Source organism: Antedon mediterranea, chromosome 5 (assembly GCF_964355755.1).
Source record: "Antedon mediterranea chromosome 5, ecAntMedi1.1, whole genome shotgun sequence".
In the NCBI taxonomy this organism is placed as follows: domain Eukaryota; kingdom Metazoa; phylum Echinodermata; class Crinoidea; order Comatulida; family Antedonidae; genus Antedon; species Antedon mediterranea.
Window position 1 is genome coordinate 11,521,501 of NC_092674.1, and position 24,331 is coordinate 11,545,831.

Below are 24,331 nucleotides of genomic sequence, written 5' to 3' on the forward strand. Positions count from 1 at the left end.
CTTGATTGTATGCATTGGAATATCAATATTGCTGGAATTATATATTAACTTTGACAATGCTAATGTTTTTATTACGGTTAATTTACAAAACAGAGGGTTAGATTTCTATTTACTCAATTTTTTCCAAAGTATTTACCTTTTCAACCCAATTTTTTTCATAAAATTTTCCCTGTTATATCCAACAAAATTGTCTAGAAACTTGACTGGTTCTTTTACCAATTTACATCCCTTTTGTGTTTGCTTAGTTGAGGGACATCCCTGCAACATTGCGAAAAGAATATACCTCATCTAGACAAGCCGTTACACTTTTTTCAGCCAAGATGATTGTGTCATCAGCTAATTGTGCAATTTTGATTTCTTGGTACCTATTGGTATTCACTACATTTAAGAGTTATTTTGCTTTGTTCTTTGAAGTTGTTGACCAGTACAATGATCAATTAAGTTGGGAAGACCATATAGACTTCATCAGCAAAAAATCTAATCCCAGAATGTATTGTATGAGAACTTTATCTAAATCTAACTCCGGTGAACTGATGTTACTTTCGTTCTATAGATCCGTAATATGTAGTGTTTGGACGTACTGCCTCTCCTGTTGGGCTGGTAATGCTACCGGAGGGAATAAAGGACGCCTTGAAACTTTCATCCGTCGGGTTGGTAAAATGACTGGTCTGGAACTACCTTCCATTACCGATGTGCACCTAGAACACCTGAAAGATTTCGAACGCATTGAGTCGGATGCCTCTCATCCTCTCAACAAAGTAATCATAGACCAACTTAATCCAAGTGGTAGATTGAGGCTCCTCAGTGTGAAAACAAATCGATATGCCAAATCCTTTATCTTTTCCGGTATCATCCAGTACAATAGGAAGTCAAGAAGATAATAACTTATTTTGTATTCGGCGTTTCCAAATGGGCATAATTATACTTTTTGATGTTTGTATATGAATGGTTGTTCTATCTTTTTATTGTATTTATATTGTGTATACTTTTTTTATGACGAGCAATAAATTTCCTTTTTGAGGATCAATAAAAGTTATCTTATCTTATCTTTTCCAACAATTTCTTTATGTGATCTCTTGGGTACAATAATTGTATTATCTCAGGTGATATTTTACTCTAATTGTTTTATAAGGAGCGTGGCGGTTACATATATCTATGAAGGAATCTTTCCACTTGTCCATATAGAGTTTAAACTATTTTCTTCCTCATCTATAAATATTTAGGTACTGTATTGGAAGATAAACTTAATTGAACCCCCAATACACTATATCCATATAAAAAAAAGACAAAAACGATTGTACATAATGCACCAATTACGTAAATTTAATATTGATCAACAAATTATTGAATTATATTATAATTCGATGATATCCAGTGTAATTTATTTTTCGTTTATAGTCTGGGGCGGCAGCCTTACAGCTATAACATGGGCTTGTTAGTGAGAAATCGTAAAAAATCTAAATAAATAGCACAGTTAAACGTATGCAACTTTAAGTCTAAATTGTAGTTGCAATCCTTAAAATGGTAGAGCGTATGCTCGCACAACCGTCTCATCCCTTATTTTTAGAATACGAATTTCTCCCATCATTAGTCCGTATTTAGATATCTTTACACTCAAACTGGCAGATGTAAACTGGCAGATGTAAAAAGTCATTTTATTTCTAACTCCATAACTCTTATAACAACAAAACATCTAGATAAGATTAGTTTAACTATAACTGTGTCTTATTGTAGGCATCATGACAATTATTGGAATTTCTCTTTTGCCTGTATGCTCTTTGTATCTTTTGATGTGTTTTTCATTATTTTATTTTTTTAATGTTTTTTTTTAATAATTTTAAGAGCTTTGTGTGTGTACAAACTACACATTTTAAATATTTTATATATTTGATAATAAATGCAAGCAGCGTATTCATTCATCTTTATCTAATTCATTATTTCTTTGTAATTCTCCAATATATGTTCTTCATTAAAGTTTTTGAAATTTCTAAAAGTTGGTCTAATTGTTTTATGTCTATTGTTTTTATTTACATATTCTAGACATGTACAAACTAAGGAGTGGTCACTTATTGTACATGGCATTCTTCCTCCACTCCGGAAATAACATAATTAGAGAAATTATTGCAAAGAGATAGAATTGTTGAAGATAACCTAAAGTATTTTTGGATCCATCATCCTAATTTTCTATGGCTATTCAATTTTACCGCAGAAAGTTTTAACTTTTAATGCTTAACCTTTGTATGCTGTTCTTTAACAGAAAGCTAATTTATATTCTAAGTAATCTAAAACTATTATAATTTTATTTCATCTGATGGTCCTATGCCTATCATAATTAATCTTACCTACAGTATACACCCCAAAACTCTAAATGTGATTATTAGTATCTTGTTAATATTATTTGTGTAAATTCAACAAGAATAAACATAGCTATTTTAAGTTTCATATGGGGAAGTTGGCACGGTGATTCTTCCGATAGCCATCTCTCTGAGCTTTTTACGATCAATCTAGAAAGACAAAAAATAATAATGAATGAAGGAAGCGTTATGTATTAATTTATTAACAATAATACATAACAAATAACATGCTTCAACTTCAATGAAGCATTGAAGGCAGATAAACTGAACTAAAAGGTTAGAAGATTCAGTATTATGTTTATCATTTTGTTGCACGAGCCAATACAATAAACTGTCTGAATACCTTTCCTGTAAAACCTTTTGGAAACTCATCAAATTGTAAGCAGTGTTTTGGTAGGTGATTCACAATGAACTGTAAGACATAATCAACATTATCAAGTTATCTTTATTATGTTCAAACAAAATTTGAAACAATAACAAGTAAAAAAATTTAAGTGCCATATTTAACATAATTAATTGTAGGCCTATTGTAACTAATGGTCATCCATATCAATATAAACAACATCTTACTCCTACCTTATCAACACAATGTTTTTCTATATCTTCTACTGTTAAAGTGCAGCCTGGATTAAGTCTGGAATTTAATTGTAATACTAATGTAATTGTATGTAGCATTTGTAAAAACAAGTCATTTGTTGGGCAGTACACCAGTAAAAGAATGTACACAGGAAAGTTCCTGGAAATGCCTTAACAAAATTAATTTTACTAATTTCTATTCTGATTACAAAGGGATGGTAGAATTGGATCATCCTTTCTAGCAATATTGAAATATCATACATACAATAAAACAACAAATATTTACATAACACAGGCACACACGTCCTCTCCATATCTATAATCTGGTATCCCCACAATCTAAAGAAAACATTATTCATTATTCATGATTTAGATATCATTATGTACTGTATGCAATATTCGGACAAATCTTGCGGCTTTTTTATTTTACAGTATTGTATAGTACACTGATACATTTAATACATATCCGAGATCATACATACAATCATGAATACAATTTTATAACAAACAGTTGATTTTTTGGACTACACTATTAACAAACTTAGCTTAACTTTTTGGTTAATTGTTGTAAAGAAATTAAGGTTAATAACTTAAACACGCACATGTTTCTATTGAGTACAAATCATGGAGTAGATCTTGGTCTGCAAAATGTTCTCCACTTATTTTTTATTTCTTTAAAAACTATTGTGAATATTCTGTGAATCACATTATAATGACCACACAAACCACTTTTTTACAAATTCTTACCTGAATGGTCTTGACAGCTGGATGACTTAAAAGCGCTTTTTCCAATGGAAAAGGGTATATGTTGTAACAACTTCTGATTATAACGTCCTTAAGAAAAAGAAGCACATGGTTTACAATTATTACTTTATACGTTACTTGCTTTGTTTGTTACTTGGCAAAATAGAATCTTAGTTTAAAAACTACGACCAACCAACCTCTACCCAGGGTACGCTGATTAAAAAATACTTTATTTGGTGACAAAGGTATCCTCTAGGTTAGTAGTAGATTAGTAGTTCTTATATTAATTATTAAATAATAATACTTATTGTTTAAATGTACTTTTCCACCTTAATTATATTTGATATTTATTGTAATAGAATTATCTATTGATTTATGTGTGGAAATCAATAAAAACAAACAAACAAACCTTCGTTCTGCCTGTTATTGTAAGGTATCCATCTTGATCAAGTTTCCCAATATCACTGCAATTATGAATTTATATTTTAAAAAATATTTCTGGTAAAAAAATATAATTTATAAAATAACTTTCTGATAGTAAGAGCAATATGTATCGAAACATTTACCCCATTCTAAACCATCCATCAGAGGTCACAGCTTCGTTTGTGTTTCTTTCATCAAAATAACCCTCAAATGCAATGTCGGGTTTTACCAATACTTCTCCCTCTTCCCCAAACATTGCTGGATGTCCACTTTTGTTTACAATCCTTATCTGAAATAGAACATGTTCCGCAATGGGTAACATCAAACTGCATTATGAGTTATTTCAATTCAATTTGATGATTATAACAGATCTCTTTTAAAAAATGCTTCAACAGAAACATATGTTTTGTTTCTCTTTGTATAGTATGATAAATGTTATGATAGTTGTGTAATTAGGCCTACATATTACATTTGGTATACTTAGAATAAGCCAATGTTCTTACTGCACCCTTCATCTTGAAACTCTCACTGTAAAAACCTACAAGTTAGAACCAAATGTCTTCATCTTTTTGCTATTCATGGATTCCTGCGAATTTGGCGAACTCTTCGTACTTCTCTAATGTGTGAATTGTTATGTTCACTTGTGTTTTAATTGCTTATGTCACCTGGGATTATAAGGGTCATTGTCGTTTGTTGTTGTCTCTTTTTTGTATTGTTTATTTATGTTTTTGGGATGATGCTATTAGCAATAAAAGAAAGAGAACAACATGTCATTGTTACCGAGTTTCCGTACTAAAATTTTCAGTGAAGCCCACTCTCTTTCGTTGCATCCCCTCTTCGGAACAAATTCCCACTTCATGTAAAACATTCGCCCACTTTCCATATAGAAACTTACTTTACCTTGTTGTTTCCTATGGGTTTACCGACTGTTGTGCATGATTTGTGACCTTCTTGGACAAACACGCATGAAACGTCAAATATTTCTGTCGATCCATATGTAATCTAATTTCAAAATGTAATTATTTCATATTAATAATTATTTCATATAAATAGTTTACACTATACATATTCAAAACTGGAGAAGAAACTATGAACTGACAGAAAATACTCACCATCATATCAATGTTTAATTTCTTTGATAGAAGAATAGCAACTGACGGTGGAATCGGCGATCCTGTAAGACAACCTGTAACAAATTAAAATCGTTATTGTACGAGTTTTAACTATTAAAATAGGGAGTTTTCGCAACCCTACGAATACGATAACGAAAACGGATACGTAACGCACACGTATTCGTTTTTCGTAAGCCAGTAAAAATCTGTTTCGCATGGCAACAAAATATTAAGGGCGCCGTCCAAAATATGACTGCGGTAAATTTGAGCGAAGCGCAGGTACGTGTTGCTTGGTGCTTGGCTGCCTTGGCCTAGCGTAACATCAAAGCGAGTGAGGACTTTAAAAACTGCTATTTATCAAAATTGACCTTGCATTTTAGTAAATTACTTTAGTAAATTACTTTCAATAAAAGTATAATTATATAATCATGAATCATTCCTGATTCAAATGCAAAATGTGCAAAATAGATCAAAAACTATAGGCCTACTCGTTTTGTAGTTACGAATATGACGGGTGATATTCGTCAACACGAATACGCTTTACGAATATGAAATGGGGATCAGCTCAAAAGTTTCACAAATGTGTGACGTATCCGTTTTTGTTATCGTAATCGTAAGGTTGCGAAAACTCCCTATTGCATTATAGATACGATATACTGCCTACAGTCACTCATTTTAATGTAGCGGATAATATAAGATTCTTTAGGCCTATAATAATTCTAAATTCATGAAAATGGTAGAAGCACTAGAAATCTCTCAATATAAGTTTAAATAATGAAATGTGACGTTCTTTACTAAATTTGAAATTATACATTTATTTTATATAATAATTCATTAACATATCACAAATATAGGCAAATATAATTGGTATCCTGATTCTTAAAATGCTTATTTACAGATAAAACATTCAACACCGCAGAATTCTCATTGCATAGGCCTACACATACAATGCAGATGGAAGGCTAAATGTCACTTCCAAACTCATCATATAATATAGTGTTAGTATAGAGTATCTACCTGCTTTTAGAGACGATAAATCATAGAGATTGAGCGTGGGGTCATAAACCACTTGAATCAACCAATGGAACGTTAGCATAAAATGAGTAACCCTGGAAGACAAATACACTTCTTAAAACATGCAAATGTTATACAAGAAACAAGTATTTTGAAAGACTGTCATTCAACTCCGCTCAGTATCCGCCAATATTTCAACTCATTTTATGTGCATACATGAAACACTAATACTAAAAATAATAATATAAAACACCCATAGGCCTACTGCCCTAAAGCAAACATATTTATTTATTTTGATTTCTATTGAATCAAATCAATATTTATTTCCTGTCAAAGGTACGTACATCAAACTGGTAGAAGCAATAAAACTCTTGAAATGTGTCATTCTTTCCTGTCGCCTTAAAGGCTGGTTGCATGCCTATAAATCTGACCACTGATCTTTAATGCACAGTACCATTGCATATTACTTTAAAGACGTATTGTTACCCCACAAACATGAAAAATGAAGATTAATAAATTCAGACATTGAATAGGCAATTTTGTAGTTTTATTAAAGTTTTCCAAGGGAAAAAACGGAGAAAAAAAATATTTTCACAAAGTAAACGGTTAGACTCAACGGAAATTTTGGGTAGATATTTTTTTTTTCGATCTAACTTTTGTAAATAACAATTGTGTGACATTAACATGGCATGTTAAAAAAACCGTCGTTTTAGACGATTAAGCGTCAGTGATTAAAATAATGTGATAATTCAATAAACAAAGGAAAAACCTTTGCCGATCCTTTGTTTTCTGAGCCCGGACTATATACATTGAATAATCTTCCGAATGGCATTACACATTTTATAATAAGCCAGGTGAAGACAATGTTATTACTGATGTATAGAGCCGCTGATAAATAATCATAAACAAGTGCGCTATAAGATTTAAAAAGGTGCAAGAGAAGGAAATCTACAAAAGTGCCGTATCACTAATTCACAATTAAGTTACCGTTCATCTTTGATAGTTTGTAAGAATTTCTTGCAATCAAAGGCATCTGTATTAGGGTATATACACGTTGAACCAACAAGAAGTGGACAAACATGCGTTTGTACAGCGCAATCCATAAATGCCATAGTGCCACACAACACTAGTTTGGTTACCTTCAATGTAAGTTTTACATTTTATAATATTGGTATCTTGACAACTTATTATTGTTAACATATTATTATTATTATTATTATTATTAACATCATACATGTTGTAGTTTCTCTTAATCAAATCTTGTGTGTTTGAGTAAATAAAGTGTTTTAGATTATTGAATGAATCTTACTTTTTCAAGGCTAAATTTTAATTGAATTTGAAGAAGTGCATATTTTTTGATTGAGGAAGCAACGTATATCGCATTAGTAATCCTTGCTTTTATTCATACCTTAAAATATTGATATGTTAACAAATAATTCATTAATGTTATACAATTTATTTACTGTATCAATAATTATTACCTGACTTTCATTACACAATTGTAATAGGCCATAGGTAGGGTTCAACATTCGAAAATGTGATTTTTTTACTAGTTTTGGTGGTCCGGTTGAGCCCTGAAATAAAATACAAAGAATATATATTTGTTGAAAACGGGTACTTGGACTTACATTACATGGGAGTGCATTGAAACACAAACGTTTGTTTCAGTTACTTAAAAAAATATAAAATGTTCCGCTTTCAGATTTTAATTTAGTAGGAATGTTAAGAGATATCATACTGTAGAAATAGTACAAACCGATGTCATCAATACACAGCAAATGTCATCAATAGTGACCCTTTTGACAGCTTGCATAACTGTGTCTTCATAACCAGCAAGATACAAATCTTCTAACTTGGTTGTACCACTATAATTCAAATATACAAACATAATGACTCAATATAAAGTTTTATAGTTAATACAAATATTAAATAAAAGAGACCATTAGAGACGGTACTGTTTGTATACTGCAGTCAGTTATTCATTGCTAAACATTTTCATTTTATTATTAATGAACATTTTATCATGATCATTTTATTGACATATCTGATCTATTTAAATGTCATACCTTTTATGATTGATGCCTGTAGCTACGATATACCTCAAGTCCGGAAAGCTTAAACAAAAAAGATTGCTGTATTATCCTGCAGTACATTATGAATAATTCAAATCAAATGTAGAAGCCATTGCATTATAATAATAAGCTATAAATAGTTGACATTTATATCGGTTTTAATACAAAGATTTATTTTCGGTAACCGCGCATATGTTTTAATGCATTTACATAATAATTATATATTAATTATGGTAAAATATGGTAATTTCGTAATTACTATGAAATCATCTATTTTTGGCAAAACTTCTTTAGTGACCATATTATTAATTGTTGATAATAATGTTGTAAAAAAAACATAAAATAGAAGTATTTACTTATTAGACATGATGCTACCAGAAGTGCTAGAGCTCAACTCTGGAATCAGTTTACAAATGTCTGTATACAGGTTTTCTGGACTTCGAGTGAGGAATAAAGCCTTACATGATGTCTGAATGAAAAAGAAATTAAATAAATCTCTCTAATCTCTTATTAAATATAAAAGAGTAAAAAGCTCCGAACTGAAACTAAATGAATATTCTCTCTTACCCTCTTATAGCTAGCTAAACAATTTTACCATTTAAAAAAATGTACAAGTTCGTTCCCCTAACGGGGTTTTATTTCCACAATATTTAGGCCTCTGGCCCTTATATCTTACATACAAATCATACAATAATATTTTCTGGTTGGGTTGCAAAATAATATTTTCTATTTTCGTAAGCTAAATAAACAAAATTTGCTAAATCTTGGACTACTCTAGTGTTGCACATTAAAAAATAAAACTTATTTAAACAAGGGAACGTGTGATAAAAATTAGGAATATATAAGTTTCTGCTGAGTTCGGAATAATATGGACAGACTAACATAAAATGAAATTCGTCTTCAATAGAATTCATATTGCATAATTTACATAAACGGTTTTGAAGTGGGATTTTGTTCCATCTTCCCTTTTCTATTTCCAAATCTAACACTCCTAAACGAAATTTTGTGAATATATTTTTACGTTTCCAATCTTTTAAGTGTAACAAATGATAACTTATTTCAATTTTCGTTTTAAAATACTTAAAATATTTTAGTTTTGAATGTAAAGAAAATTGTTCAAAATATTTTTGTTTTCTAAATCAATCAGTCGTAATTTAAATTCTTTAATAAATAATTTCTTGTCTTCAATCATTTGATTGTACCAAACATAACCAAAGCCGGTTGAACAAAGTAAATGTTTTACCTGACTAGCCCAGCAATATTCATTTCTGTTAATATTTCTTAACTGAAAACTGTAACATTTAAAAATAAATCTATTTTTATCCATGTCAATAATATGCAACCAAAAACGAATAATTGAAATTAAACAATCGACATGCAAGGAAACTCTGCCTAATTCTGTAGTTACGGCTGCGCTAGGGGCACTTTTTCCAATGTTCAAAATAAACCTCGCAAAACGCGTGTGGAAATTATTAATAATTATTTGGTTAGAAAACCCCCATATTTCACTGCCGTAAATTAAAATTGGTAATATTTTTGTGTCAAAAATATAATTCCATGTATTTTCTGGTAAATATTTCATATTTCGACTAATAAAAGATTTAACGGAAAATAACGCGTTGTTTGCTTTTTGACAATTATATTCAAGTGCTTTGTTCCACTGGCCATTTGAACTAAATACCACTCCTAAATAATTATAAGTCGTAACAACCTCCATTTGAATATTCCTGTAATACCATTTTTCAAAATATTTTAGTTTCCCACCCTTTTTAAATACCATTATTTTTTATTTATTTATGTTTACACTGAAACCCCATGTGTCACAAAAATGTTCGAGTTTATTTATTAAAATTTGTAAGCCCCTTACCGTATCTCCAAATAATACTAAGTCATCAGCGTATAATAAATGATTGATAAAGCTGTCTTCAACTTGTATTTTGTCGCTATCTCTACTCTGATTTAGATCATAACTTAAATCATTCATAAATATGTTGAAAAGTAAAGTAAAAATGTATCCAACATTTAGATTGAAAGAAATAGCACAAACTTACACATCGTACATGATTCAAACTTTGGTTAATCTTTCCACTTACAAAGTGTGAACTGAGCACCATATTCTCAGTACTAGCTTTTACCAGTATCATATAGGACATTTCCGTAAAACAGCATCACATGTATTGCCTATAGTACAGTATCATAGGCAACCAATCCTTAACTAATGATAACACATGTGATACACACAAGATGCTATATTACCAAATGTTTCCATGATACTGGGCAAATTTTGTCGTACGTGGAGATACGGTCCCGAGAGACATGTATTTTGGATTGAAACAACAAGAATTTTCTCATATTGAAATTTTATTATGACACATTTCGTATTCACCTTTCGTAAAATGTCTCCTATTATGTGCATGGGATAATTCACTTGCAAAAACACCTGTAAAGAAAAATAAAGATGATTTTATTTGGTCTAAATTAAAATTTATAAACGATATCAATTGTAAGACAAGACAAGATGTTTAGGCCTATGTCTATTACCAGTTATTTTAATCATGTTTGTTTTGAGAAATTGTTTTTAAAATATTCAAACACAACATAACCTTCAGTAATCTAACTTACTGATATTAATCCAATTGCCCGTGCTGCACCAGCGATCAGTGGCCATTCCATGTGATTATGCCCAATAATAGCTATGTAATCGCCTTTACTAAGACCAATATCCAGTAGACCAGACGCTAATTCCTCTACCTAAAAAGTCAGTTCAACTTGATATTACCAAATCTCAGAAAATGAATTCGTAGTAGCAAATATATAATTTCTAGAAATGGAATCAATTGTTAGTGCTCGTGCTTTGTATAGGGTTACATTATCATGTGGCCGTGGCTTATTATTCACCACCACGAAGGCTCCATCAAGATTATAGACAATGCGACAAAATAATAATATTTAAATCTGTTAAATATAGAGTAATGACTGATAATAACAGCGTTCCATTGAGCTATCTATTTAACTTCAGCTATTTTCTTCAAATCTCTCATTATATAGGTTAAAAAAAAGATTCTCAATATTTACTTTTGTTCGATTTACAAAAATCATTAAGGATAATTTAACTATTTAAAACATATTGTAATAGCATAAGGCAATTATAATTATCAATAAGTGTGAGGTTAGTTAAACAATCCTAAAAAGAAAAGCATTAGGGCCTATAATATGTAAATTAACCTCTTAGATGAGTGTATACCTTTCGATGGAAATCCAAAAAATTCAATCTCTCATTATCACTAACAAACACATACATTTCTCTGTCAGGATGCATTTTAACCCGTTCTTCTAGCAACTCATGCATAGAACGTCTGATAGCAGTAGAGGTTTCCATCATAGATTCTAAAAAAAATAGAGTTCCATTCCATGTTCGTTAATTTAGAGTTTTATATTTCTCTTTTATATTATTATTCAGAACAAAATACACAATTGTTGCATCCACATGAGTACTGTATTTATTTGACATAGGCTTGCTAATGCGTGACGATAATCTAACGTGACGGTTACAATGTTCCTATATAATTACTTCTTTCTAGGAATTCTCCGCCACGCCCAAGTTCACATATCACGATTAACTGAAATTTTAACAAAACATCTATAAAAGTAAAGACTCAATAGTTACTACAATAGTTTCATTAAGATGATATGCCTGCCTCCTAATCTTATGTATATATAAGTATACGCTTACCGAAAGTAGGCCTAAGCAACCAAAGTAATACACTAGCATCCCACTGATGTCTCCATTAACCACCATTTTCTTGTACTAACTGACTGACCTTGGCCACAGAACACAGTGAGCTAATTTGCATAATAATGCCACCTGCGAGCACTACAAACTAGCCAATCAGCAAGGAGTCACTCAAGTGGAACAATGAGCTAACTTGGCTTCATAGAGCCACACAATAAATAAAGTACAGTAAATTAATAGTAAAACTTCTTAATTTGGCCTTTACAATTATGTTTATCAAGTAAGTTAAGAAATGCTAAGAAATTAATATACAGAAAATGAATACGCTAAAATATGATTATGTTTAGAAAAGAATATGCAAAACTATGATTATGTTAAGAAATGAATTTGTTAAAATTATGTCTTAAGTTAAGAAATGAATACGTTAAGAAAATAGTACAACACAGACTAATATCACCAAACTTGTATAACAGAATGGAAAAACTTACTCTTCATACATATATATATATACATATATATGATAGATTGTACCAGTAAAACAACAATAAATGAATGTATTAAGAAAGAATACGTTAAGAAAAATTAATATGCAAAGACTTGAATACGTTAAGAAATGAACATGTTAATGAATATGTTAAGATATCAATATTATGAAATTTCATTATGAAACGAATATATTTTAGTACTAAAAGACAAAAATAACAAGTAAGTTAAGAACGTAACGCAACGTGATTTGACAAATCACAAATCAGAAGCTAACCAAGTAAGTTAAGAACGTAACGCAACGTGATTTGACAAATCAGAAGCTAACCAAGTAAGTTAAGAACGTAACGCAACGTGATTTGACAAATCAGAAGCTAACCAAGTAAGTTAAGAACGTAAAGCAACGTGATTTGACAAATCAGAAACTAACCAAGTAAGTTAAGAACGTAACGCAACGTGATTTGACAAATCAGAATCTAACCAAATAAGTTAAGAACGTAACGCAACGTGATTTGACAAATCAGAAGCGATGAATGACTGAACTCACGCGTCTACGTCCATGTGCTGTGTATTTAGGGGGGACCAACATTTACACACTAGAATTTAAAATACTAGATGGTACGCTCGCTTCGCTCGCGTACCATCTAGGTCGTGCCCACAGATGGTTCTCGAATACACAGTAATTTCAGGGTAAAACAACTGGCGATTTCAAATGCACGTACCGCAGGACTAATACATTGTCGTTTACAGAAACGAATAAGTAGACACAATGATTTATGTAGTCAACCAAAATTAGCACCCTGGCAATTACTTCCGAAAGAGAAACTTATAGGCCTACCACAAAATGAGTCCAAATTGTTTATTCATTTAAAGAAACCCAATTAGGGTTGAGGGATGGGAAAGAGGATAGGTACAAAGAGGAACAATTTTTAAATATATTCTTTATCCACATCAGTAACGAAATATTGTTTTCATTTTTTATAGGCCTATAAATAATATACCACTAACGGTGACTAAATATAGTAAAACATTTGCGATTTAATACTTTGTTAAAACTGTCACTCATAGTCGATTGAAATAGTAAAGTACATGTAACGATACACCACTACGACGTTTATATTTTTTGTAATTATTAATTAATGCAAACGTTGAGAAGCAACTGTCAGTAATAAAGTTTATTTGTATATTACGTGTTTATATATCTAACAGTAGAGCCTATCCACAATCACAGTAATAAAGTTTATTTGTATATGTTTTTTTACATCTAACAGTATTCACAGTAAGAAATGTTTGTATATATTTTTTTACATCTAACAGTATTCACAGTAAGAAATGTTCGATTCAAATGAAGACCAAAAATGGTTAATAGGTATTTGCAGTACTGTATTGTCGAAGTATTGCAAGTTTATTCTCCAAGGGCTCATAAATTTACCTACTTGTGTTAAACCAAACTGGCAGACTGAGAGATTGGAATGTTCCATTCATCGCAAATCAATACATTTGTAAAAACGTATATTAAATCTATCAAAATAGTATTTTTTAAAGAAAATCGGCCTGTCTTCAACATTATGATTCTGTACTCGAGCTGTTCAACCGGTTTTCAGCTATTAAAAACAATTATCGTAGGAGGAGATAGGAAAATGCGAAGCGTCCTCGTATTATTGTGTGCGGGTATTTTTCAAGTTGGACATCCATTAGACAGTGTATACCACGATCGGAAAACACCCCTATTTGGGGCAAATCGTTGAACCTAAATTCGTTTTAATCGTCAATAACTAATTATCTAACTCAATTTAATTAGTAAACAGGGTTACATCAGGTGGTTAAAATCAGTACCGAAAGTACGAACCAACTTTATATACCATCGAGTAAAAATTTTAGAAGTAAGGCGCGATTTACCGAATTTTGCCCTTACGTAAATTTATATATAGATTCCAACTGACTATTGATACGTTAATGTACTGCTTTTTTAGTAGATTTAGAAATTAATTCCAGTGCTGGATTTACGGATTTAAAAAATAGCGGACGAATTTAATATCAGTTCACGTGAAATTATCACACTATGTTTATGGTAACACACTGAGATAAATATGTCGGTGGGTGTATCGATGGACGATAAATGTAATATTTCTACAGAAAAAAAAATTATAACTATATGATAACAATTCTGTGAATTCGCCTTTGTTAATTTGCCTAAATGTGGAAAAAAGGAAAAAAGACATTTACATTGTTAAAAAAACTCACAATTTGCTCTCAATGAAACCGTGAATGCAAATGTATAGGCCTAACTGTGCAGCATCGATGTCCAAATATCACAACACAGACAATTATCACCAAACTTGTATAACAGAATGGAAAAACTTACTCTTCATACATATATATACATGATACGATTGTACCAGTATAATTTACAGAATATTAAAACATATGGCGTTATTTAAATTATCCCGCCACTTTCCAGTTATTCAAATTCAAATATTCTTTATTCATCCTCTATCATGAAAATATACAACAACAATATATGAGAACATAAAAAAGATGAAAAGGAAACACATAAAAACTCAAAAGAGCTTGATTAGTTGTGTCCCCCTAAGTCCCTAACTAGCCTAAAAAACTAAAACATAAATAATAAAAAAGCTAAATCAGCTAAATAAATAAAATAAGTTATTATATTTATACAATGTATAATTTTTCTTTCATGGCAGCCAACGTTTGCAATTGTTTACAGAGATAAAAAACATTAAACTATATCAAAGAGTTATCAATAGAGAAAGGCCAAATTGAGTAAAGAAAAACACCCCATTCAATTATTTAGGTTGATTTTAGTATTACCATATATCATATGGTGGGCGTGGATGCGACATCTATTTTCATCGCCTTCTCAGGCAGAAATCCTGAATAATTCATGAGATAAATTATGGAAATAAATTAGGACATTAAACTGAACTTTATTGTATCTCTTAAATCAGAGGCACAGTCTCAATGGGACTCATGCAGCGCTTGTAAATTCACTTGCACTGATGAAGGGCTAGTGTTGCTTGGAAGCTCTGCTAACTTTTCCGGCTGTTTTACTTTATCATTTTGACTTAGCTTTTCGTTTTTTTTGTATCTCCATTATATCTAACATTATTTTTATTCACGAAGCAAGATCTCCGAAGAGATACTTTTATATATATAAACACAACAGGCAAAGAACATTAATTCCAAGACATACTAATATTTAATTAATTTAGGTATATATTTGGCCAAATTTTGAAAAAGTACTTTGATATCAGCAGTTGATGAGCTTTGATGTGACATTTAGCCTTCCATCTGTTGTAAATCCACTATCAAAACCACAAAAGACCCGACCCTTATTTTTTAATCAACCTTATTGATCTCGACAATATCCAGGTAGATACACTAGACCTATCTTCATAATAACGTTTCATCTATTTTATTAATAAGGGATTCATCGTTCCTTTGAAATGTAAAATCAACAGATTTAGAAAATCATTTGTATATTCTAAACAGAATTTATTTTTATATTTTAGGTTTTATGTATGCCATGAGAATTTTTATTTATTTTTTTTCTTAAAAATAATGTTTGTATAAAAATTGATTTCCCCAGGAGAGGATCGAACTCTCGACCTCCGCATTACCTACAAGTAAGGGCGAAGCCATGTACTGTCTATAAGTACGGCGCGCTAACCGACTGAGCCACTGGGGAACATATACCTGTGTAAAATCTCAATACAAAAACACTTTTGTTTAGTATTACGTAATATGGACTAAAACAATTATTTACAAAATATATTCATTAGGTAAAATATTAAGTTTTATGCTAAATGACAATGATCAGGTAAATCGCATACTATTATTATAAGGTAGTATGATTCCACTTATCAGGGTTTATTTTTATTTTTTTTTTTTTCTTAAAAATAATGTTTGTATAAAAATTGATTTCCCCAGGAGAGGATCGAACTCTCGACCTCCGCATTACCTACAAGTAAGGGCGAAGCCAGGTACTGTTTATAAGTACGGCGCGCTAACCGACTGAGCCACTGGGGAACATATAGGTATACCTGTGTAAAATCTCAATATAACAAAACGTTTGTTTAGTATTACGTAATATGCCCTAAAACAATTATTTACAGAATATATTAATTAGGTAAGTTATGTTAAGTTTTATGCTAAATGACAATGATCAGATAAACCGCATACTATTATTATAAGGTATTATAAGGTATATTATTATTATATAGGTCCTAATTCCACTTATCAGTGTTTATTTGTATTTTTTTTCTGAAAAATAATTTTTGTATAAAAAAAAATTCCCCAGGAGAGGATCGAAACCTCGACCTCCGCATTACCTACCAGTAAGGGCGAAGCCATGTACTGTTTATAAGTACGGCGCGCTAACCGACTGAGCCACTGGAGAACATATACCCGTGAAGGATCACCAAAAACAAAACCAATTATCTCTTCAACTTGGCAACTCGTTTACATTTGTAAATCATCTGAAACAACTAAACAAGTTTATGGTCTCGTTTGACGTACAAAATCTTTTTAGAAATATATCATTAGAAGAGTCGATTGATCTGGCAGTTAAGTACATGTCAAAAAATGAGGAATGTAATAATAACATCGAAGAAATGATTGATGCTTCCAACTTCAGGAACTCATTTTGTTCACAATAATGCATATTATCAACAAATTGATGGGTTCACCTCTAGCAACCATATTAGCTAATTTATTCATGAGTCACAATGAGGAAAAATGGCTAAGCTTAAAACTGTAACATCAGTATTTAGGATGAAAACTTACACTGGTCTCATATTAGGATATTTTTTTCAATCTCAGGCAACATTTTAAGTGACTATGCCTAAGATTATTACAAAATATATCATAGTTTGCATATCAGACAATGTTTTCCAATAAAGTTGGTTTTTGAATTCACTACTTTCACATTTAATTAATTCAAATAAAAAAATACTAGTCAATGTGTGTTTCCAAACGGAAAGTATAGTTGAGAATGGCTCCACGTTCCGGTTGCAATGCTACAGTCGTCTTCTTCAGAATATTGGCAAGTAGAGATGTGTAGGGTATTAAATTAACAAAGTCTAAGGAAGGTGATTGGTCTACACAAGAAATTAGAACGCGAAACTTCCCAGTTTTAACATATTTTCATACCCACTCTTTGACCCACAAATACACATAAGAACGAGGGGTCCGGTAATAATTAATAATGATAGGAATAAAAGAAATATTGTTCATTTTATTTTTTGATTTGTTGTGCATGAGTATGTTTAAATATTTATATTTCTATATATTATTCTGTATATTTAAAAAGTAAGATGATTTCAAATATGTTTTTTATTATAGACCCTACACGTAAATTTAATACATATATTGAATGGGAATTATCAGACAAACAAAACACTCAATAAACACACCAGATGTGCAAGAAATTATATATTACAAAAGTCAATCTATATGCCTACTTATCAATTGGTAAAAGGTTAATTATTAGTGCTACGTTACTGGTATTCTTCTGACTTTGAATTGGCTTCTATTTAAATAGCAAACACCTCTTAGTAACGAGACTATTGTAAAAACAAATCGAGAATAAACCTTGTTGTCTTCTTGTTTTATGTTTACTTGCTCCTATTGCGTTTTCCATTAAGTCTGTAATTGTCGTGTAATTACATAAACCAATTAGGAACATTTATCTATTTCTTGCATTAAGTATTAACTTCTTAAATGAATAAACACATCGCAATACACTACTATTTTGTCTTAAAGTGCATCAATTGTGCAATCATTTTCGAATTCAATATTTGACAGTTATACAACCAGCATAAGTGTACGCCTAATTATGATAAGGTAATTCAGACAGTGACATTATTGTTAGCACTGGTACCGTACTTTAACAGCTACCAACCAAATGTTCATTTATTTGTGTCAACAGCAATAACATCATGTAAATACTACTTATTATTATAAACAATATAAAATTTCAAAATGAAATATTCTGTTTAAGGTATTTCAAAGCCGAATGTGGCTGTGTAAGATAATATGCTTAAAAAATAACAACGAAAACGTATAGGGTATATACAATATAAAATACTATAAATGAAATATCAAATAAAATGTTATAACAATAAATATATCTACATTCTAATCTAAAATTTAATTCAATTGAATAGTTAGAATGATGAAGAAATATTAAATGATTTAAAATTTTTTAAACGATACAATATTTTATTTTAATTATGGTAATTCAATACATGTAGGCGCCCTATCATTATTCTAGTTATGTTTAAGTTATATTTATTACATTTTTTATGGTGGCATCCAGTCACTTCAATAAAGAACCTGATGATCATTGGGCCCTCGATAAAACATACAAATACACACAATCACATACAATATTGGATATTCAATACAAATGTATAGCATATAAAATATGTATATTAAAATTTGTTGAAAATATAATATTCAAAAAAATCATCTACAAGTAAATTGTTAAAATAGTTCAACAGCTAATAAAAAAAGAAGTACAGATAGAGGGCATCCTTGTCTGATGCCACCATTCATATTAAAACTTTTGATAACCAGCCATTTTTTGTAGTAATAGACTCACTTTGAAAGAAAGAAACATTTGTTAAAGATCGTGATATGTCGTTATTCAAAAAGAGAACAGGATCGAGACCACTTCCTTGTGGTATTTCGATTTCAATGTTTCTTGTTTCTTGTTTCTGATATTATCTGATATACCTTATCATATTTTACAACCTGTTTTCTTTCACTAACGTAATTTTCAAACCATTTAGTTTCATTATTCATAATACCGTAGTTGCGTATTTTTCCCCAATATAAGGAGTGGGGTTGGTGAGCATCATGCCAAAATACGCAAAAAAATTGCCAAAATACGCTATGCTTTGCCAAAATACGCAAATCATGCCAAAATTTTCAAATCTGCTTTGCAAAAATACGCAAATCATGGCAACATACGCAATTTGAGGGCGCTATGCTTTTCCAAAACACGCAAATAATGCCAAAATACGCAAATCTGTTTTGCCAAAATACGCAAATCTTCTTTGCCAAAATACACAAATCATGCCAAAATACGCAAATTGAGGGCGCTATGCTTTGCCAAAAGACACTAGAAACATGACAAACTACCGAAATTGGTCTATAGTTACTTAAAATATTTTTGTCACCCTTACCTTTGTATGTAGGAGTGGTTTTTGAAATATTCCAATATATGTTCTTCGTTTATTTTTTTTTATATTTCTAAAAGTAATTGTTTTTATTGTTTTTATTTACATGTTCCCAAACATGTACAAATTAAGGAGTGGCTTTATGAGCGACTTCAGTTAGTACATGGCATGCTTCCACCACCACCAGACATAACGAAAAAAAGAAATTATGGCAAAGAGAGAAAATTGTTGAAGATAACCTAAAGTATGTTTGGATCCATCATCCTAATTTTCTATGGCTATTCAATTTTACCGCAGAAAGTTTTAACTTTTAATGCTTAACCTTTGTATGCTATTCTTCAACAGAAAGCTAATTTATATTCGAAGTAATCAACTATTCATAATTGTATTTTAACTGATAATCATATGCCTATCATAATTAATATTATCTATAGTATACACCCCAACAGTCTAAATTTGATTATTAGTATCTTGTTAATATTATTTGTGTAAGGTCAACAAGAATAAACATAACTATTTTAAGTTTCATATGGGGAAGTTGGTACGGTGATCCTTTCGATGGCCATCCCTCTAAGCTTCTTACGATCAATCTTGAAAAAGAAAAAATCATAATCAATGAAGACAGCGTTATGTACCGTATTAATTTATTAACAATACATAACAAATAATAATGTTTATCATTTGGTTGCACAAGCCAATACAAATTGTTTGAATACCTTTCCTGTAAAACCTTTTGGAAACTCATCAAATTGTAAGCAGTATTTTGGCAGGTAATTTATAAGGAACTGTAAGACATAATCAACATTATCTTTATTAATGTTCAATACAACATTACATGTATAACAAAAATTGGTTTCTGGATAAAGCAACGCAACATCTTTTAAAAAAAAACATATTTAATGAGGGATCCATCCAGCTATTGCTGATCATTAGGAACCCTCAGAGGTTCACAAGACAAACATATACACAATATCCTCTACATAAACTAAGTCTTATTAAAAGTCTTTGAGAGTGGAGTTGTAATTTGGTCCTTAAAAAATCCTGAAATGTGACGGGTCTTGAACCCAGGACCCTTGGAGTGGTAGCCAAGCACCATAACCACCAAGCCACAACTTAACCTTACAGCTGCAACTTCAGTATGTACATTTATCATATGCTCATTTATGTAATTATAACTGGAATTTTTTTTATAACTGTGACACTAAAATTATTTAATTTAATAAAAGCGTTGCGGAGATATGGACATTTTGTTTTCAATTGGATTTAAATATTCAAATTGAGGTCAAAGGTCAAAGAAAAACTTTATAAATTTGATAACATGAGTTTCTATAACTAGCATGGTTAAAAAAATTATAAAATGCAATGCTTGCACTTTCTGTCTGATTTGCAGACTAAAATACATTAGGAATGGACTATTTGTGACTTTGTATACAATATATGTATTTCAATGTCAATGGCTACCATTTTTATTTTTGGGCGCCATCTTGGAACTCACTTTATATAATATTTCCTGAATCGGTTTTACTGACCTCAGAAATTCTTGATTCAGTACGGTACATTATTATTAGTATAGTATTATTACCTATTTAAACTTTTACAGCCAGAGATATATGATATACCAATTTACTGGCAGCCATTTTGGATTTTGGCCGCCATCTTAGAAAATCGGAAGCTGATCGGGTGGCTTCTAGGCAAAAATCAATTAGTAGGTCCATGGAGGTTATACCTCCATGGCAGGTCTAAAAGAAGCCTCATGCCAAATTTGGTGCTTTTGTCCTGTGTAACGATTTAGTCGCTAAGCCACCTGACTAATACAGTAAAACCACGAAATGGCTGTAAAGGTGTGCAACCATAATTGTATGCTGTCTTTCTGCAGCCAAAAAAAATCGACATTGACCGATAAAGTTCGTGTGGAAACTTATAATTTCATTCAAATCAGATAATTATCGGATAAATGCGATGGCAATATCTGCACATGCGCACTTAAGTTTTAAAATAATTATCTGATTGGTAACCGATAATTGTATTATGACTGCAGAAACACGTCCTTAGAAACTTAACTGACGAAGTCTAGATGGTAGCTAGACAAAACTGTCTTGACTCTAGTCAAGGTTTTTTCCACTTGGTTTATTATTTAAGAACTCTTTCTTCTTCTTATTTATTTGTTATACATTTATTATTCTATTGTAACTAATGGTCATCCTTATCTTTATGTTATAAACAACGTCTTACTCCTACCTTATCAACACAATGTTTTTCTATATCTTCTACTGTAAAAGTACAGCCTGGATTAAGTCTGGAATTTAATGGAAAATTTTAAAGTAATACCATGGATACAACTCCTTGGTAATACTAATGTAATTGTATGTAACATTTTGTAAAAACAAGTCATTTGTTGGGCAGTACACCAGTAATGTACACAGGAAAGTGCCTGGAAAAGCCTTAACAAAATAAATTTTACTAATTTCTATTGATTACTAAGTGATGGTAGAATTGTATCATCCTAGCAATATTAAAATATCATACATACAATAAAACAACAAATATTTACATAACACAGGCGCACACGTCCTCTCCATATCTATAATCTCGTATCCCCACAATCTAAAGAAAACATTATTCATGACTTTAGATATCATTATGTACTATATGCAATATTCGGACTGAGGACAAATTTCCCTTATTTTACAGTATTGTACACTGAATATAAATTTAACACATCTCCGAGATCATACATACAATCATGAATAACATTTTATAACAAACATTGATTTTTTTTGGAATACACTATTAACAAACGTAGACCTTTCAGAGAGTATCCCCTTTTTTGTTCATTGTTGTAAAGAAAGAAATAAAAAGGTTAATAACTAACCACGCAAATGTTTCTATTTAGTACCAATCTTGCAAAATTGTCTTCACTTATTTTTTTATTTCTTTAAAAACTATTTTGACTATTCTGTGAATCACATTATAATGACCACAAACTATGTATTTTTTACAGATTCTAACCTGAATGCTGTTGACAGCTGGATGACTTAAAAGCGCTGTTTCCAATGGAAAAGGGTATATGTTGAAACAACTTCTGATTATAACGTCCTTAAGAAAAAGAATACCGATAAACTGTAAATAAAGAATCTTTAAGTACATGATTTACAATTATTACTTGTATTGTTTTGTTTGTTACAAGTATAGAACTGTACCTGCTTTGTTTAAGCCTGTTTTCCTGTCGACGTTATTCGACGCTATCGTCGTTGATCGTTAATAGTTCAACGACGATCGTTTGAAAACGATCAAGTTGAAATGATAACGATAGCGAGTACCGTTTTTTGTAAATCGTTACCATTTCAATGTTTACGTAGAAGATCGCTGATTATTGTTAACGATAGCGTCGAATAACGTCGACAGGAAACAGGCTTTATATGTTAGCAAATCATACTAATTAGGCAAAGGATTTAAGATACTGTAACACGTTTTGGTTTGTATGTTTATTTATTCTCCAGTACGAAGTCTATACATATAGTATAATCATATTAAGTGGGTACTTCCAAAATATTAGTTTTAGAACTACGGCCGACCAACCTCTATTCAGGGTACCCTTATTAAAAGAGGCTTTGTTTGGTGACAAAGGTATTCTCTAGATTAGTAGTTCTTATATTTATCAAATAAATTATAATAATAATAATTTTAATGTACTTTCCCATCAACCATACATATCTCTTAAATAATTATATGTGATGTTAATTGTTTTTTTTAAATCTTTTGTGGTAGCCACCACCTTTATTCATCATTCAATCTTTCATAAATGTATTACAATTGTTGTATATACTCTCATTTCATAATCATATATAATACATTTCTATTAATATTTTGTGATGTTAATTGTAATAGAATTATCTTATTGATTATGTGTGGAAATAAAAAAACAAAACAAAACCAACCTTCGTTCTGCCTGTTATTGTAAGATATCCATCTTGATTAAGGTTCCCAATATCACTGCAATTATGAATTTATAATGTAAAAAATATTTATTGTTAAAAAATAATATATAAAAAAACTTTCGAATATGTATTATAATATTTACCCCATTCTAAACAATCCATCAGAGGTCATAGCTTCGTTTGTTTTTCTTTCATCAAAATAACCCTCAAATGCAATGTCGGTTTTTACCAATACTTCTCCCTCTTCCCCAAGCTTTACTGGATGTCCACTTTCATTTACAATCCTTATCTGAAATAGAACATGTTCCACAATGGGTAACATCAAACTGCATTATGAGTTATTTCAATTAAACTTGGTGATTATAACAGATCTTTAACAGAAACATATGTTTTGTTTCTCTTTGTATGATAAATGTTATGATAGTTGTGTAATTACATATTATATTTGGTATATTTAGAATAGACCAATGTTCTTACTGCACTCTTCATCTTGAAACTCTCACTGTAAAAACCTACAAGCTAGAACCAAATGCCTTCATCCTTTTGCTATTCATGAATTCCTGCGAATTTGGCGAACCTTTCGTACTTCTCTAATGTGTGAATTGTTATGTTTACTTGTGTTTTTAATTGCTTATGTCATCTGGGATTATAAGGGTCATTGTCGTTTGTTTTTGTCT

The 24,331-nt window shown here is 30.8% G+C and overlaps 2 protein-coding genes, 1 long non-coding RNA gene and 2 other non-coding genes across 5 annotated transcripts; all 5 read right to left on the minus strand.

Annotated features, from left to right (window-relative positions):
• Positions 1 to 1,352: 1,352 nt before the first annotated feature.
• LOC140049145 (medium-chain acyl-CoA ligase ACSF2, mitochondrial-like) lies at positions 1,353 to 6,372 on the minus strand. The gene is made up of 10 exons (XM_072093963.1): positions 6,227 to 6,372; positions 5,210 to 5,283; positions 4,998 to 5,099; positions 4,241 to 4,386; positions 4,084 to 4,138; positions 3,678 to 3,764; positions 3,217 to 3,269; positions 2,931 to 2,988; positions 2,698 to 2,766; positions 1,353 to 2,504 (listed from the first exon to the last, which is right to left on the minus strand). The coding sequence occupies exons 1-10, from the start codon at positions 6,303 to 6,305 to the stop codon at positions 2,433 to 2,435; spliced, it is 795 nt and encodes a 264-aa protein (XP_071950064.1). The 5' UTR covers positions 6,306 to 6,372; the 3' UTR covers positions 1,353 to 2,432.
• Positions 6,373 to 7,188: 816 nt separating this feature from the next.
• LOC140050010 (medium-chain acyl-CoA ligase ACSF2, mitochondrial-like) lies at positions 7,189 to 12,082 on the minus strand. Its single transcript, XM_072094991.1, has 9 exons — positions 12,029 to 12,082; positions 11,540 to 11,682; positions 10,918 to 11,046; positions 10,682 to 10,735; positions 8,652 to 8,764; positions 8,290 to 8,337; positions 7,980 to 8,088; positions 7,705 to 7,797; positions 7,189 to 7,362 (listed from the first exon to the last, which is right to left on the minus strand). Exons 2-9 carry the CDS (start codon positions 11,675 to 11,677, stop codon positions 7,207 to 7,209), a joined length of 840 nt encoding a protein of 279 aa, XP_071951092.1. The 5' UTR covers positions 11,678 to 11,682; positions 12,029 to 12,082; the 3' UTR covers positions 7,189 to 7,206.
• Positions 12,083 to 16,113: 4,031 nt separating this feature from the next.
• Positions 16,114 to 16,220, minus strand: Trnai-uau (transfer RNA isoleucine (anticodon UAU)). Its single transcript has 2 exons — positions 16,183 to 16,220; positions 16,114 to 16,149 (listed from the first exon to the last, which is right to left on the minus strand). It is a non-coding gene; the product is annotated as a tRNA-Ile (tRNA).
• Positions 16,221 to 16,454: 234 nt separating this feature from the next.
• Positions 16,455 to 16,561, minus strand: Trnai-uau (transfer RNA isoleucine (anticodon UAU)). The gene is made up of 2 exons: positions 16,524 to 16,561; positions 16,455 to 16,490 (listed from the first exon to the last, which is right to left on the minus strand). It is a non-coding gene; the product is annotated as a tRNA-Ile (tRNA).
• A 3,700-nt stretch (positions 16,562 to 20,261) lies between these two features.
• Positions 20,262 to 22,736, minus strand: LOC140049146 (uncharacterized). The gene is made up of 5 exons (XR_011845198.1): positions 22,726 to 22,736; positions 22,268 to 22,320; positions 21,955 to 22,012; positions 20,433 to 20,501; positions 20,262 to 20,306 (listed from the first exon to the last, which is right to left on the minus strand). It is a non-coding gene; the product is annotated as an uncharacterized lncRNA (long non-coding RNA).
• Positions 22,737 to 24,331: the final 1,595 nt, after the last annotated feature.